At 30.3% G+C, this 17,468-nt stretch overlaps 2 protein-coding genes and 1 pseudogene across 4 annotated transcripts; 1 reads left to right on the top strand and 2 right to left on the bottom strand.

The window, feature by feature from the left end:
- Positions 1-257: 257 nt before the first annotated feature.
- On the top strand, positions 258-2,980 carry LOC145753533 (linear primary-alkylsulfatase-like). Its single transcript, XM_082569938.1, has 6 exons — positions 258-513; positions 673-798; positions 984-1,091; positions 1,295-1,459; positions 1,672-2,402; positions 2,507-2,980. The coding sequence occupies exons 1-6, from the start codon at positions 258-260 to the stop codon at positions 2,978-2,980; spliced, it is 1,860 nt and encodes a 619-aa protein (XP_082426064.1).
- A 267-nt stretch (positions 2,981-3,247) lies between these two features.
- Positions 3,248-5,315, bottom strand: LOC145753021 (uncharacterized; annotated as a pseudogene). Its single transcript, XR_014283804.1, has 5 exons — positions 5,195-5,315; positions 5,099-5,127; positions 4,918-5,016; positions 4,492-4,539; positions 3,248-4,308 (listed from the first exon to the last, which is right to left on the bottom strand). The product of XR_014283804.1 is annotated as an uncharacterized LOC145753021 (transcript).
- Positions 5,316-5,728: 413 nt separating this feature from the next.
- On the bottom strand, positions 5,729-17,465 carry LOC145752039 (uncharacterized). Of its 2 annotated transcripts, none has more exons than XM_082568227.1 (19): positions 17,261-17,465; positions 16,924-16,951; positions 16,151-16,230; positions 15,298-15,411; positions 15,064-15,191; positions 13,754-13,871; positions 13,504-13,668; positions 13,069-13,188; positions 12,356-12,510; positions 10,876-11,071; positions 10,506-10,625; positions 10,037-10,147; positions 9,197-9,945; positions 8,447-8,623; positions 8,173-8,270; positions 7,556-7,961; positions 7,411-7,478; positions 7,204-7,336; positions 5,729-7,145 (listed from the first exon to the last, which is right to left on the bottom strand). In XM_082568227.1, exons 1-19 carry the CDS (start codon positions 17,324-17,326, stop codon positions 6,833-6,835), a joined length of 3,345 nt encoding a protein of 1,114 aa, XP_082424353.1. In that variant the 5' UTR covers positions 17,327-17,465; the 3' UTR covers positions 5,729-6,832. The 2 variants fall into 2 exon arrangements, with proteins under 2 accessions (XP_082424353.1, XP_082424354.1); XM_082568228.1 differs by having other exon boundaries at positions 10,506-10,622.
- Between the last annotated feature and the right edge of the window lie 3 nt (positions 17,466-17,468).

Genomic DNA, 17,468 nt, shown 5'->3' with positions numbered 1-17,468 from the left:
AATTGGAAATTAGCATTAACTATAGCTGCGTTTAAGTTACGCTTAATAAATAAAGGCATGACAGTATAAGTACCATACAAAAAAGTAACCAAATGAAATGAAAGTTTTAGAATATACCAAAATGTTAAAAACGGACAGTTAATAAAGAAAAAAGTTACAGGACATTTAATTTGATTAGGTAGGTAACTAACACATTTACATACTATTTACAATTACTTATTTTAGATTTATTTTAAATTTAAGTTTTAATTAAAAAAATGTCTGCAGACAACAATCAAAATGTTTTCATCTTTCTGGCGATCTCTGGTCTAACCATTGCTTTAATCTACACCTTCACTCCTTCCGAGCTGTCAATCAAACCGGAAGGGAAATCCCCCATCAAGTTCACGACCCGTGACGACGACCAGCTGGCCCGGCATCACGTGACTTACGCTACCAAGCGTATCGAGCGGGTCTCGGAGAATGTTCACGTTGCCATTGGCTACGGAATAGCAAATATGATAATGGTAGAAGGTAAGATGTTAATTATGACGTCACAGCCACGTGCTTTGGTGTCGAATAATGACGTCATAAATATTTCTGCATAATTTTTCAATATGTAACATATCCCTGTTGAGATTCGAACCTAAGACCTTCAGAATCGTAATTTTGTAAAGATTTGTTTTACTTCAGGTAATGATGGTGTAATAGTTGTCGACACGATGGAGACGCAAGAGGTCGTTGTCGAGGCGTTCAAGGATTACAGGAAAATCTGCGACAAGCCCTTAAAGGGAATAATTATCACACATTTTCACGGAGGTTTGTTTATTACGTATTAATGACGTCATAATTATGCAACGCTTGTCGTGACGTCATAGCTATGTGCAATACCATTGAAGATTTGCGTTATGTTATTTTGTTTTAGTTTTTGCTACAAATTAGTTATAATAAATAATGACATGACACTTTGATGACGTCATATAAATTGATGACGTCATGTTTAGATCACCTGTTCGGGGCGGAAGGTCTTATAAGAGAATACAGCACACCGGAAGTGGATATTAATTTGTATATGCATCATACAACACTACATTTACATAGAAACTTATATGGCAAGAAGTTTTAGAGAAAAAAATTTAGAATAAAATTTAAAAATTAAATTTTAAATAATTGGATCTCTTATACTTTGCGGTTCTTAGTAAAACTTAGAACCGTAAAGTACGAGAGAAAATCAGCTAGGACGGCAAAATATCAATTTTTTTTAAGAACCGTAAAGTACAAGTGATCCTTATATTCTTTTAACATTTCTATTCAGTTAATATCCCCCGGAACTTTCGTCAATTCGGGGTCTTTATCCGGCCCCAATCCGGGATCCAATTGAGCGCCGGAGTGGGACCGAGACTGATGATGAGTCGTTCAATACATTTGGTTCCCTCGCCTACTCATGTGTACAAGAACAACGCTACTTTCACTTTAGCAGGTGAGTTCTTTGCGTGTGTGACGTAATTGGGTTTTATGTGACGTCACTTCGATTTTGTAAACTATTGAGTGTATATGTGACGTCATTGGGGAATTCCTCTAGGTTAATGTAACACCGGTACATCTATGATTAAGTTAATTATGACGTCATTTATAAGCATTTCTTTAAGTTTTATGACGTCATCAATAAAATACATTTTCATATTTTTTCAGGTTTGACTTTCGAACTTTTACACACGCCGGGAGAGACCGACGACCAAACCACGGTCTGGTTCCCGGAGCTCCGGACCCTCATGCCCGGGGACAACATCTACGAGGCGTTCCCGAACTTGTACACAATCAGGGGAAGTCCCCCTCGGGACGCTAAGAAATGGTTCAAGAGCCTAGACAAGATTCGACTTCTAGGTGCTGACGTCATGGTCCCGTCCCACACCCGGCCTGTGATTGGTCGAGAGGAGGTGCGTGACGTCATCACGCATTATCGTGATGCCATACAGTTTGTGCACGACCAAACATTGCGATTGGCTAACAAGAACCACGTGGTCGATGAAATTGTCGAGATGGTAAAACTTCCAAAGTCGTTATCAACACACCGGTTCGTGCAGGAGCATTACGGGACTGTTGAGTGGTCGGTTCGGTCTGTGTATGAAGGCGTGTTGGGATGGTTTGATGGCGACCCTGTTAATTTGCATCCGCTTTCACAATCCAAACGCACCCAGAAGTTTCTGGACTATCTAAGCACACGTCATGATGCGTCGCTGACGTCACTTGGTCACATGATCACTGAGGCGCGAAAGATCTTGGCCACGTGTACGGAAGTGCTGGAGAAGCGTGGGAAAGTGGAATTAAGCGAGGTTCAGTGGGCGCTGGAGTTAGCTGCTATGGCATTAGTTGGAGCTAGGAAAAGAGATCCCAAATTAATTGACCTTGCCAAAGAAACAAAGGTGAGGTCAAAAGAATTCTCTAATTTTGTATAAAAGAAAGGTTTTGGTGTGTAACTATCGTTTTAGACTTGATTATTTACCGCTAAACCAACTTATTGTTTTAGATTCAAGCCCTTAAAGCAATGGCAGTTATGTCCTCTAGCGCCAACGGACGGAATTACTTTTTGTCGTCAGCACAGGAACTCGAATACGGCTTCGAAATTGGCCTGAGTCTTCAAGCAAAAAGAGCCTTTGCGAAGAGATTGAACTTGGATACGTTTATGGAGTTATACACGTTAGGTGTCAGCCCAGAGTTATGTGACGACACATTTTTACTCACTGTAGAAATTGAGTTTACCGATTTTGACAAGACATATTGGTACACTCTTCGCCATTGCGTTTTGGAATACCAATCGGATATAAAAATGCTGTCGTCGCCAACCGATGTGAAAATCAGTTTGTTCTCCAATTTATGGCGGAAAATTGCAATAGAAGAACGCCAACTAACGGATGTGTTTAAATCGGGAGAAATGAAAGTAAATGGCGATTTCGGATTATTGATTAAGTTTATTGGTGTACAGGATTCTTATTTTTTGTAACAAGAAACTGTTTTTGTTGCAATATTTTTGAATAAATAAAATGCAGGCTACACAAATTTCGTTATGGTATTTATACTTATATTAACTTAGCAGTAAAATAAATACTTTATAAAATAAGAAGTTAAGACTAGGCCTACTGGCAACCAATATTTTTTATATCTACAGGCTATGACCGCTTGCCTTAACCTATTTAAATGTAAATGAAATTTTGGTTACAAAAAAACTTAAGTAAAAATGTTTAAGTTTAAATAATCTATCACTGGAACAGGTTAACAAAAGACTATTTATTTATTTAAAAGCAACTTATGGACATAAAACAACATTAATTTACATTTTGAATCAATAATTACACAAACACCTACATTTAATGTTTAATATTTGTAGTACAACCCACTATTTATTTAAAACAATGACAAATTTATCAACGTGTTAAACTCAAACAAGGTTTTAGTAGGGTATTGTACAAACTTATGTAAAAGGACCTCCCTGGTTTTGTATGTAAATGAACCTCTATTTGTTTAACCTTTCTTTGTTTCTTGCCAAGTTGTTTTCAGATAACTGGATATTTCTTTTTTTCTCTTCATGATTTGGCCAATCAGTAGCTTCTTTGTAAACTTTGATTGCTTCACTGTATTTAGAAACTGCTTCGCTGTATCTTGAATTGCGTTCATACCACACACCAATGTTATGTAAGAGCTGTCCATAAACTGAGTATTTTCGTTTATTCTCGATCGTGTCCATTAACTTAAGCCCCTCTGTATATGTTTGAAATTCATCGATATTTGCCAACCTCTCGCAATACCCTATGTTACTCATGCATTTACTAAGTTAAACCACTTTTAGTTTTGCATTCACTCCAGGCAAGTCTTTTATACTAGATTTAAGTTCGCACATAAGTGGGATCACGTGGTGCTGGACCACACTTTTCTTGTTTTGTTTTTCCTTTAACATTTGTTCTACTGATTCACTTATTCCCCAAACACACAACCTCTTATTCTTAACATCATTGTCCGGCTCGTTATTATCCTTGAATAGGGAAAATGCGATCGAGTAAAATAGAATGGACTTCAGGTATTTGTTCTGGGCACGAAGATTATCAGATACAGATTTTATTTGTGTTGCAGTTAGCCGAGTTTTGCTTTGACATATTAGAGTTAGCTTGTCTCTGATCGGAGGAACACGATAATATGCTTCAGTTTTCAAACAAGCATTATAGGAAAGTATAAGATTTGAGATGCTCTGTATTTCTGGGTGGTATTCAGAATGTTTCGTTGATGCAGACAAAACTGCATTGAACTTTTTTTTGTTATGCGATTTGCGAACATGTTCTAAAAAGCACGAAACATTGATAATTTTTAGTTATTTTGCCGGGTATGCCAGTTTGCAAATACTAAATTTAAAATTTTTAAAATAGGATTCTTATTTTTAGGCCCCTTTTTAAGTTTGTATGTGTTTAACTTACAACTTAAAAATATATGAACTTATGTAAATGGGATCATTTGAAATCTTACCATAGTGGTCGATAATTTCTAACAACTCTTCTGGTGTCACAAATTCACCTAAAAACAGAATATTTACATCAGCACAATAAAACTAACAAGTTAATTTAAACCAGTTAAGAAAGAAAAATTATAGCAGGGTATGTCAGTCATGGCATTGGGTTTCGACCCAAAATATTCAGAATTTTAATTGCCACACAATTTGACCATACACCTAGTGTCTATGGATTGGTCAAATCACTGTCAAATAATGTACCCTTTTTCACAAAAATAAACAAAACCCCAAACAAAAAAATAAATTCAAAGTAGTCTGAAAAGTCTGCTATATAATTCAGACTCCTTTTTTATGGTTAATTTACTTATGTTCTATTAATAAACTATTTTCATATTGCAACTTTTCTTAAAAAACAATTTTTATTTTGCTAATTATTGTCTCACCAACTTTTTGTTCAGTTTGGGTTGATTGCAAATCAGTGACAGGGTCTGCTCTAATATTACCCGCGTTTTCTTGTGGTATTGGAAAATGGGATACTTCACCTACAAAATTTAAAATAAAGATAAATCCTAAAGTTTAATTGTTGTTTATAAACTTTAGGTTAAAACAAAGTTTTAAAGTTACCTTGATGTTCTCCCTGTTCTCCTGTTACTCTAAAAACACAATTATAAAACATTAGTTTGCAATATCTTTTTTAATTAATGTATTTTTAGTATTTACCTTTTATTATAGTAACTAATATTATTCAGAGATGTAATTTGTGTTGGATCTAATCTCTGCATTTTCAGATTGCTGTCGCTTCCACAATGTTAATGGTATCAACAGACTCTAGCTCTTAAATTGTTTGTTACCAACAAAAGTGTGATATCACATTACCAAGGCATTCGCCTTAACTTTAGTGATATCATTTACCTTGTTTTCGTTTATTCAAAGCTTGTTTTGTGACACACCCAAACAAGAAACAGGTATGTTAGTGTGACATAAGGTCAGGAAACAATAGGTTTTGTGTTCAAGTCATACCAATGCCACACTATTCACCTTTGAGCTCAACATTTACAAATAGTAAACACACTTTTATTGACATTAATGAACAACATTTGTTTAAATGCATTAGTTTTCTTAAAAAGCACTGTAAATATCAAATGTGTTAAATGTAGGGTTCTGTGTTTGATTCCCACTGCTTCAATGTGTTTTTTACAGGCTTATAAAATACTGGGAGGGTAAGGTTGGTTTACCCAAACCATTTAAACTAAACCGTAGCTGTAGCTTATTTATTATGTCATATAGAATTTGTGCTATAAAAACGAACAAAGAATTCATAATATTCAGAAAACTGGAAATAAATAAAAATATCTTTTGTAAAACGAGCAGCAAGAATAAATAATAAATTTACGACACTCTTAAATAACAAAAAAAAACAGAAATTATGACATCACAAGGTCACTGACATAACATTTATGACATCACAAGATCATATAACACTAGGGTCACCAAGTATGGAAATAAAAACAAAGTAGAAAGAAATAAACACGAAAAAGCTACCTTAAAATGAAAATGCACCATTTTTGACTTATTTTGCTACAAACTGATACACTCTATAGTATTATATATATCTTAACATAGTTTTACTTCAAATTTGATATACAATATACCCGCAATGGGTTATTAGTAATAAACAGGCCACAATATTTAATATACAACATAAAATTCAGCAGCAGCATTTATATAAACATTAGAATGGCTTTTTGAGCACGAAAAAGGTAAAAGAAATAAGAATTAAATGCCATGTATTACATATTATACCATTTAAGAATATTCAAACAGTATAAAATATTTTGTACTTTTATTTTACAGCTAAATCTGAATTATTTTAGTTTAAATTGTTTAAGTTTTGTTATATATAGTGATATATATTTCTATGTACAATGGTAAAAACTTTAGTGCATTTTAACAAGAATACTTAAGTTAAATGGGCAAGAATAAAATAGATAGATTTAATATAAATACTAAAAGAATAATAAATTATGAACGGTTTTTAAAAAACCTAATAATCAGTATATATATTAAATGCCTAAAAAAATGTTATGATATATTTAATGGAAAAATCTTAAGTTTTTTTATCTTAATCTGAGACTATTTAAAAAATACAATGTAGTATAATTTCCCTTGCCCAATTTTTTAAATTTCTAACTCTTTTTTACAGAAAATTTTCAAGAATGAATGAAATATTTTAAGTCTATTATAGAATTTAATATATTTTTATGTCCAAAAATGGCTCGTACATACGTAACACTTGTTGTATACAAACACCTAATACCCGTACTATATTGCCTATAATAAAATAAATTATTTATGTTATCATTTGACCTGTCTTTTAGTTTTATTATCTTTGGTTATTTTAACCCCAAATTTATTCTTTTTTGCACCAATTTTTTTCAACATTCCGTCAGAATTTTCTGATAAATTTTCATTTTCCAAATGATGCGAAAACGTCTTTTTCTTATTTGATGTTATTGTTAAGTTTTTTGTCCTCGTTGCTAGTTTACTGGCAGGTGTCACGGGCTGTGGCACATTTGAGCGCAAGTTATTGGCACGAGTCGATAAATTGGTGACTCGAGTCACAGGAGTATTTAAAACAACGGAGTTTAAAACTGGTTTGTAACGCCTTCTCCTAAAAAAATTTTTTTTTTAATTTTAAGAAAATTATTTTTTTACAAAATTAAACGAACCTTGCGGCTTGAACTGCGTTAGTTAAAGGCCTTTTACTCTCTGGAGGTCTTGGTAAAATTTTGTCGTTATTTCTTTTATTCTTTTTAGGATCGGTTGTATGTAATCTTTGTTTTAAATCTGAATTTGCATTGTCTAAAAACAAAAAAAAATGTAAATTAAAATATTCAAAAACTTGAAAAATTTAATAAATTGAGAAAATTTTTTACCTGTCGATTTTTCATCATCGCTGAACAAGGATGGTGACTGAAAGTTGACCACTCGGACAGGAATTCGACTAAAAAAATAAAAAGTGGTTATCTAGGGTGGTAAAAGTGTTTACTTTCTGGAATATGGGGATGTAAAAGTGCTTACCTTTGTCTGGGGGGTGTTTTAGGTAACTCAGAATTACCAACAGAATCGTTATCAATGATATTTTCAATTCTTTTAGTTGGTACTATAACACCATTTTGTCGATTCACGTTTGAATCAACGAATATTTGTTGAACAACATTATTCTGCTCATCAACAAGTGGTTCATTTTCTTGATCAACAAATTCTATATTCATTAAATTTAGTTCGTCAATTTGTTGATTATCATTCCTGTTGTCAACTACATTTTGTTGTGCGACAAATTGTTTCGACAAATGTTGTTGGTCAACAGTTTTCCTAAATAAACTCTGATGGTCGTTGTAGTTGCGATGATCTGTTGAAGCTTTTAAATCGACGCCGACATGTGTCGCAGCTGCTGCAAAAGCATCTGCCATGATTTGTTCTTGAACTAAAATTATCAAAATTGTTACTGCATCTTTATATATAGGCATAATAAATAAATAAAACTACCATTTGTGGTGCGTGATTAAATTATTACAAGCAAATATTAGTTAAGAGTTGCATGCATATTACAACAATTAAAATCCCGGGCTATCAACTAGTTAATAAAAGAAAAAATTTTTTAAAAAAGGTTTCACACTTTTTAAAATTGTTCTTACTTTGTTTGTGTTCGTCTGATGACACTGAGGTGGAGTATTGACCGTCATGTGACGATTGTGCCACATCAGAGCAACTACCTCCATTCATTTGGAGTGGACTACAAAATCAAAAAAAAATAAAATACATATATTTTAAAAAATGACTAAAAGGCTAGAAAAAAAAAAAAAAAGTTTTATTAATTTTACTAAATTAAATTATTTAAATAAAATAAATACACTAAAGTTAAATTTAAACCCATTTTTTAAGTTGAAGCTAGCATGTAAACAAGTTTACCGAGAATTTTTGTGTTTTTGCAGCAATTTTGAGGGTTTTGGTTGGAATCTTCTTTTTCCGACAGAATCGCTTGAATCGGAAACATCACTGACAGAACGTTGAAGGACACGTCGTGAAAGTGGAATTATTCCGCTCAGTAATCTATTATTGGTTGCTTTTTGTCCAGAGTCACTTGACCTGGTTGAAATATGGTTTATTTGGTAAAATATAGTTAAATTTTGGGTAAATATGGTTAAGTACTGGTAAAATATGGTTAAACATTTGTGAAATATGGTATATTTGGTAAAATATAGTTAAATTTTGGGTAAATATGGTTAGGTACTGGTAAAATATGATTAAACATTTGTGAAATATGGTTAAATATTGGTAAAATATGGTTAATGGTTAGTAAAATATGGTTAATTGTTGGTAAAATAAGGTAAATTGTTAGTAAAATATGGTTAATTGTTGGTAAAATATGGTTAATTGTTAGTAAAATATGGTTAATTGTTAGTAAAATATGGTTAAATATTGGTAAAATATTGTTAAAAATAAATAAATTATTGATAAAATAAAAATACATAATTCAATAAATTTTTGATATAGTGAATATTGCAAAAAGGTTTGGTTAAAAATTGGTTATGTTGTGGAGTGGACCATTATGTATTAAAACTTGGTAATACATCCGGTAATTATATGGTAAATTGTAGGTAAAATAAAGAGAAAAGCATATGGCAAAATTGTAAACTTTTTGGTATAACAAAAACATACCTGGGGGATGATAAAAACAAATCTTTCGATTTTGAATCTAATTGGTTATCACTTCCCTCTGCACTATAACCTTTCATACTCTTATCACTGTCTGAACTCTGTAAGCTTTTACGCTTGGCTTGGGACTTTGAAAATGACTCTTTTACACCAAAAATGTTATTATCATCTATCCGATTATAACGCGGTAACTTTGATAATTTTTTTGGGGTAGTATGATTGATATTTGTATTTTGATTGGCAGTAGTTTTGGCAAGACCCGGCGTTTTGAGTTTTTCTGTTTCAGTAACATCGTTGTTAAGGTGCGGCATATTTGTGTCATCGTTCTGTGGCACATTATGTGCCGTGACATTGTTTGTTAAGTTAAGTTGGCCTAAAGAATGGTTTTTAATTTCTTTTTCAAATGTGTTAAGTAAAGGCAATGGCGTGGCTTTTGGTATTGAATTTACATTCAAATCAAAGTTATTTTGTTTCGTTAATAATTTAAATATCGGTAGCGAGGATAAATCCTTTTTATTCTCATCATTTTCATTTTCCGGAAGTTTGTTTTCCAATCTAACTTTTTCATCTGAAATTTCGATTTTTTGTAAATTATTCGATTCAATTTGGTTTTGGTTTTCTTCTGGTAAACGTTGCTGCGTATTTTTATCCTCGATACTTGTAGCCACTGGGTGGGGGTGCAGAGGGGTTGGGGCTATTATTAACCCAACTTTTTTGTCGTTAACTTGGCCTTGCATAACAGGCAATAGTTGCTAAAAAAAAAAAAAAAAAAATTTAAAGTCTTAAAAAAATAGAAAAAAAAATTTCGCTTGTTATATTTATAATATTATTAAGTTTATATACCTGTATGTATTCACCACTAGGTGGAGACTCTTTTTTATTTTCATCTTTTAATTGCTTCTTCGAGTTAAAATCGCTTCCATTTTGGATATGACGTTTTGACCCAATTTCAAACTAAAAAATAATTTAATTTTAAAAAAGGCCCCAGCATGGTGAAGCAGTCAGAAGACGTATCTTCATTACAAGAGGTCCTGGGTTCAATCCCCATTGATCTTAAGCTGTAGTGCCCTTTGAGTAATGTGCTATAAACAATTTGATCTTCTGCTAAGCCAGCACTTAATCAGCAACTTATAATTATTGGTAAAATACAATCTATAATATCGAAACAGCCATAGTCAACTTGGGACTGGGTTGAGGTAACAAATGTTTAGGTCATGAAGTCGACCTCCCAAAATGAGGATAAACAATTATAAAAAACTACCCTTCTTTTATTAAGTAAATAATGAAAATAGTAAATATAATTTATTTCTACCTCATTTTTGTTGTCTACTGTTTCAATTTTAATTTCATGTTTGTTATTTTGATTTTGTTGAACAGGTTCCAGGTTTAATAATTCCGGTTCTTCACTCTCAAAATTATCAGCTTTTTCCTGCTAAAAAAAATAGAATAAAACACAAAACAATATTAATTGCACAATCATTGTTCGAAAAACAGTTTCCACATTTTAATTTTAAAATAAATATTTAAATATTTAACTTAAATTTTCCAAAACATACATAATAAAATTAAACCATAAAAAATATAAAAAATTAACAAGATTTAATAAAAAAACACAAAAAAGTTTTCAATAAAAAGTTAGAAAAGTTTTGTTTTAAAATAATTTAAAAAAATAAATATTTTACTTCATTTTTTCTTCTTACAACTTGCGGGGTCGGTAACTTCCTTCTGGGGCTTCCCCCATTTCCCCCCCTGCCTGGGTGAAGTTCATTGAGCAAGCGGGGAGGTTGGCGAGGGGTAGGATCGACCTCAATGTTGTCTTCTTCTTCCAATTCGTGATCCGTGTTCGCTGCTTCCACTGCTCCAGACACCATCTCCATTCTAAAAAAAAAAATTTTAAATAAAAAATTTAAGGACCGTAAGAACTGTAAAATAAATATATTAGTTATTCCTGTTATAAAATGATAATAACATATCATTTAATTTGTTTTTTAAATATTTATTCTCGACGTAGGAAGGTCGAATGCACGACCTTAACATAAAAAAACATTAGTTACCCCAACCCAGTCTTAAGTTGCCATTGACAGTTTGGGTTATTATAGATTATGTTTGCCCAAAATTTAGCTGCTGGTTAAGTGCTGGCTTAGCAGGAATTTATACTAGTGTTTATAGCATTAAACTCAAGGACACTACAGTATGAGCGCAGAGGTAATTAAACCCCGAACCTCGTGTAGTAAAACCAAGTGTTCTAACCACTACACCATGCTACCGGTCATTAAATAAACAGCAATTTGATTGCTAGAGTTAGAATATATAGATATTTAAGGGTATGTGTACATATAATAAAATATTTAAGAAAAATATTATAATCAATTTAATAAAAATCAAATTTATAAACTAAAACTATTGTTTAATTGTAACTTAAGTTATAATAAAACCATTTTAAATTACTAAATAATATTTGATTAGAACTAAGTTTAATAATTACTAAATTACATAATAAGTCCACTTCAAAGAAATATTGGGTTTTAAACTGCTAGGTTTAAAATAAATAATCAATAATTGTTACAATATAGCATACTTGATGATGTAAATTGTTTAAATATTTTAAATTGCTTGATATTTGTAGTAATTGAGTTGTCAAATTAAGAAGTTTTAAATTTTATAAGTAGTTTACTATGCACTACACCTATATTTTAAATCTTATTAGGTTTTTAACATTGACTTAAAAAAAAATTAGAAATTATATCAATTTTTAGAACTTATTTTTATTATTAAATTTCTTTTAAAATTCAAAAAAAAAAAACTTTTTTAACAAATTTAGCGCAAATTTTTTTTTATATTTTTAAAGTTGGCCTACAGTTATAAATATCCACATGTACAGTAAAGTTAACTGTTTTATGCCATGCATAATACATGAGCAAAGCTACACTAGCTTCTATAACATAAAGCTCTTTTCTTGTATTGATTATTTATGACCTAATGCACATGTTTTTTTTTTTAATATTCCTAAATTTTTAAAAGTATTTGTAATAGTAATTTAAAAATTGAAACATTTTTTTATTGTTTTAAAGTTGATTTTTTAGCAATTGTCAATTTATTAAAAAAAATTTTACCAAAATATATTTCAAAAAAAAAAATTAAAAAAAACATTTTTCCACTCACCCAGCTGGACCGGCAGTTTGCCGGTCACCTCTAGGTGGGGTCGAAGTTGTCGTTGTGGTAACAGACCCCTCTCCACACCCCCTTTCCCAGTCGAAGGGGTCAGTTTCTTGGATGTTTTTACGATTAATCGCATGCTCAAATAAATCAAAAACAAGCTGAAAAATTAAGAAAAAAACTAATTAATTTGCAATTTATTAATTAGACCTTGACACTGACTAAGATTTTTCTTATTCTAAAAATCAATAAATTAAAACTAAAAATTCTAATGAGTCATAAAATCCCCAAAGATGATACTAATCAATATTTTTTTACAAAATTAAAATCTAATAAAAAATGTATTCGACTACAAAAATAGACCTTAGTTGTATTATTTAAATACAAATATACCTCATCTTTATGTAACAAGGACAACAACTCAATATATTTAACAGACCCGGTTTCGAGTTGACTTTGGTAGTTTTAGATATTATTTTCCTAGTAATATTAATTAATTATTAAACTTCTAATTAAATTTTTTTTTAGGAAAATAGGCATTGGTTTGAGTAAGTACTGCCAATGCCTTACTCAATAATAGCAAGACATGGCAACAGCAGGAATCGAACACCAACCTTTTTGAGGTAATGCAAATATAGCAACTACATCACAAAGAGTAATAAATTATCTCAGTAAAAAGTTTATTTATTGTTTAGGTTTTTATAAGTATATTAGTTTACCTTATAGTTGGGTTTATCGTAATACTGTAATGAAGAGATGTGATGATAGATATCCAACATTTCATGTGGCATGTGTTTTAACAAACTTTTATCATCGTATTTTTCCTTTAATATTCCAACCTTTAAAACAAAAAAAATTTTAAAAAGAAAATGAAAAATAAATACGAATATAAAACTATTACTAAGCTATTTAATTATACTCTAAAACTTAATTAACAGACCACTTTTAAAAAACTTATATCTAGTAAAGCTTGTGTAGGTCAATTTTAAATGCCTTAAGATAAAAAAATGCCAGTTGTGGTGCATGGGTAAATTATTACTGGCAAATATTAGTTGCAAGTTGCAGCTAAATTACGACAACTAAAATGTACTACATAGAGCGGGCATTCTAAAAATATTTTAAATTTTTCAATTTTTTTCTTAAATTTTTTCCACCTGTTCTTTGTCTTTAATTTTCCTCCATGGAAGTTGTCCGTTAACGAACTCCACCATCATGTACAATAAAGACCATAAATCGTCATGACAACCCATCTCTCGATTTTTATGTGCGTTTATTGAAGCATAACGAACTGTTCCTCGGAAACCGGCAACAGGCCGAGCCTAAAAAAAAAAAATTAAATATTTTTATAAAAAAAACATCAAAAATGTTCAAAATAGATTTTTTGGTTTTAGCGAATAAACAAACCTGTCTAATGTCTCCCGTTGCAGTTGTGTATTGTCGAGCCAATCCAAAATCTAACATATATACTGTTCTGCAGGTTGCTGAAGTACGTCCCATCGCAAAATTAGACGGCTTTACATCTCTAAAAATACAAAATAATTTTTTTTTGTTTTTCAAATAAATTTTTTTTTTTTATATTGTAATGTCTTTGAGTAGGATGTTATAAATGGTATGAACTTCTGCCAAGCCAAAAACCAATTAACAGGTTAATTATTAGGTATTTATAACCAATAAAATCCCAAAATGCCAAAGTCAATTCGAGACTGGGTCAAGGTAACAAATGTTACTCTATGTTTAGATCATGAAGTCAGACTTCTACATTAAATATAGTAAAAAAATAGGGTCGACTTTACAGTTAAATACAATAATGATTTTTTTCCTTATGGCCCTTATTTTCTTTTTTTGCAATAATGGAATTATTATTTTATTTTTATAAGGAGGCAAACTTTACAGCACAATAATTGGACAATTTAGTTAAAAATAGCCAGCTCAAAAAAATACTTGCCAATTTAAAACTTTGTTTTTAAATTGTAACTTTCAATCTTATTTTATATTAAAAAAATATTTACACATAAATTAAACAAAAACATATTTAGGTGTACGCATTATTTTATTCGTATTTGCACATTTCTAATTCTTGCACATTCTAAAAGTAATAAATAATTTATTATTGGGAAAATAGTAGTAGGGCTTAAAGTATTGAATCAAAAAATCGTTAAATTAAACAAAGTAATTATTGAAATATCGAATTACAATTCCATGTAATTGAAATAGAATGAACGTTATTTAGTGAACGCCTACAATAATTTAATCCTTTTGTATTTCACTAACTGTTTAATTAAATACAAAAATACTTATTTTTCGTTTTTATTTTTTTAATACCCTACATATACTAATAAATGATTGATATTAATTATATGACTTATAAACAAGTTATTTGTAATTAAGGTTAACTACCCATATTACCCCTAATAATTAAGGGTAATCTACCGAAACCATTTACCCAAAGAACATATTCCAAAGTACTAAAATTTTGACAACAGTTAACCAAAATTTGGGTCAACATTATTTTTAAAAAGTAAAAAGCAATTCCATATAAGAAGTTGGGGTAGAAAGGAGAAAATAGAAAATATATAATGGTCAATAAAATTAGGCTTTTGGGCATATGATTTTCAGAAATATTTTATGTTATGTTAGTAGTTAGCACCTATAATTTAGTTGTGAAATAGTTTTTGAAAAATGTTTTTATCAATTTAAAAATATATTTTGTATACCTGTGTAGAAATCCAACTCCATGTATGTTTTGTATTCCAAGTAAAATTTGTTTTCCCAATCTTAAAGCAGTGCTAACTGTGAACATTCCTTTAGGCTGACTTCTTCGTAATTCTGCTAAATTCCGCCCCTAAATTTAAAAAACAAAAAAATTTTAAAAAAAATTTGAAAACTTTATTTAAATAATTTGAGTTAAAAATTAAAACTTTGTCAGTTTTGGTTAATTTTTGTCTTACCACTAATGACATGACAACATAGTTGAATCTTTCATTCCTTCCACAAGCGATAAATCTGCAAACATGATCTTTACCTTGCAAGGCTTTTAACACAGCTACCTCCATTTTTAGAACCTGCAAAAAATTGCAAAAAATATTGACAAAAAAATTAACAAAAATATTAATAAAAAAATTTAAAATTTAAAAGTTTATTATTTTTGTAATTTACTTTTTTTTTTGTATATTTTTATTCTCGATGTGGGAAAGTCGAATGTGCGACTTAAACATAGAGTAACATCAGTTACTCTGACCCAGTCTCAAATTGCCTGTGGCAGTTTGGGGTATTATATAGATTATAATTACCCTAAAATTATGCTGCTGATTAAGTGCTGGCTAAGCAGGAGTTTATACCGTTTATAACACCTTACGCAAGGGCGCTGCAGCATAAGATCAGTGTGTTAACATTAACACAAATATAAAAAAAAATGTATAATAGCCTTTTTAACTATATTACAGAAAGTATAAATTTAAACTAGTGATTTAATGACATAATTTAGTTTATAAATAATTTTATGTTTTGTGTAATTAGTAAATTATAATTAATTTTAAACATTAACATTTCCTATAGTTTAGTCTATCTGAATAGGTAAAATATAAACATCCTAAATTAAAACACAATTAAACCTAAATAATAACAACTTAATTGGCAATTAAATAAATTAACAACCAATTATTACAAAAATATAACAATAGTGTAATAAAATCAAAGTGTCAATATTTAATTAAATTAAATAAACTCAATTTAATTGATTTACTTTTATTTATTCTTTTTTATAAAAAAGTTTAAATTTTGGAAATAAATTTTCAAAGTTACCTGTTTAGATTGTCTTGCCGATTCAGCTTTGATGGCAACTGCTTCTCCATTATTAGTGTCAACTGCTTCAAAAATCTCACCTAAAAAAAATAATTATTTAATATTATTTATTTTACTTTTTTTGGCAACTTTTGTTACACCAACTAGAATTTTTTTGTTGTCTGGCTAAAAGATTATATTGAATTTTTATCGATGGTCAAATGATAGAAGTGAGAATAACACTGCCAGACACAAGACATTTGCTTTTTTTTCCATATCTCCTTAAGGTGATAGTTTTATATTTTTTATAGGGGAAGGGTGTGCTGTTATGATGTGTTTGAGCTATATGTAAATGCCGGACTCAAGGCCAAATAGCGTGGCAATGGTGCGGCTTGAACCCGAAACCTTTCGGCTTGTAGTCCGCTGCCATGACCGCTTAACCACACTACCGGACTGTATGTTATACATTAGGTTAGTGATGTGTGCAGGGAAAGGACCTTTAGCCTTAAGTGGCCTTTATCATTTTTAAATATTTTTGATATTTCCAAAACCTTATTTTGGTGTTAGTAAAAATATGTGTAATTATTGCCTATAACACCATGAGATGCCAATGTTGAGAATTAAACCAAAGGCCTTAGGTTCATTTGTCCAGGGCCTCAACTAGGGAATTTCAAATTCACCCGTCTACCCATTTCTATTTTAATTTAATAATCCCTGGTAAAATACACACAAAAACTTATTTTTCATTATCGAACTTTTAAAAATTATTAATTCAAAATAAAAATAACACTTACCGAAACCACCTCCACCGATTTTCCGAGTCTAAAAATAAATAAATGTTGTTTTCAATATTTTAAAAATACAAACAAATTTAATATTATATTACTGGTAACATTAAAAATATACAAATTTCATAATAAAACACCTAAAAAGTAAATATTTAAACAGGTTTATATAATAGATTAAGAAATGTCCAACTTAGAAACTAAGAATTATAATTAAACCATTTAGCATTGTATAGGGTTAAGATTACGAAATGCATTGCCTAAATATTTTAAATAATGAAAAAATAATAGAATTTCAGCAAAACTTGTAAAGGTAACTTAAACAAAAAAATAAAATCTTTGTTACCACTTTCCATCTGTCTTTCACATAATCTCCAGTATCCAATAAAGCAGAAGAGTTTTCTGACGGCATTTTATTTATTTTTCCAACTTATCCATTACCGTCTTTTTTTCACAACTTTTTAGTTGTTTTAATGTAAAATAAATCCAATTTGGTCTTCAGGTCATTATTGATTTTCTGATACTTACAGTTTTAAATCAAGTTTTCTTAATTT

Source organism: Corella eumyota, chromosome 5 (genome assembly GCF_963082875.1).
Source record: "Corella eumyota chromosome 5, kaCorEumy4.1, whole genome shotgun sequence".
Lineage (NCBI taxonomy): Eukaryota > Metazoa > Chordata > Ascidiacea > Phlebobranchia > Corellidae > Corella > Corella eumyota.
This window is presented reverse-complemented; position numbering and strand designations above follow the sequence as displayed.

Coding starts and splice junctions, on each gene's coding strand:
- LOC145753533 (XM_082569938.1), top strand. CDS start 258: ATGTCTGCAGACAACAATCAAAATGTTTTCATCTTTCTGGCGATCTCT. Junction 514..672: donor AAATATGATAATGGTAGAAG/GTAAGATGTTAA, acceptor GTTTTACTTCAG/GTAATGATGGTGTAATAGTT. Junction 1,092..1,294: donor TTTACATAGAAACTTATATG/GCAAGAAGTTTT, acceptor ATTTCTATTCAG/TTAATATCCCCCGGAACTTT.
- LOC145752039 (XM_082568227.1), bottom strand. CDS start 17,326: ATGCCGTCAGAAAACTCTTCTGCTTTATTGGATACTGGAGATTATGTG. Junction 15,192..15,297: donor ATGTTGTCATGTCATTAGTG/GTAAGACAAAAA, acceptor TTTTAAATTTAG/GGGCGGAATTTAGCAGAATT. Junction 10,148..10,505: donor CAGTAGACAACAAAAATGAG/GTAGAAATAAAT, acceptor ATTATTTTTTAG/TTTGAAATTGGGTCAAAACG.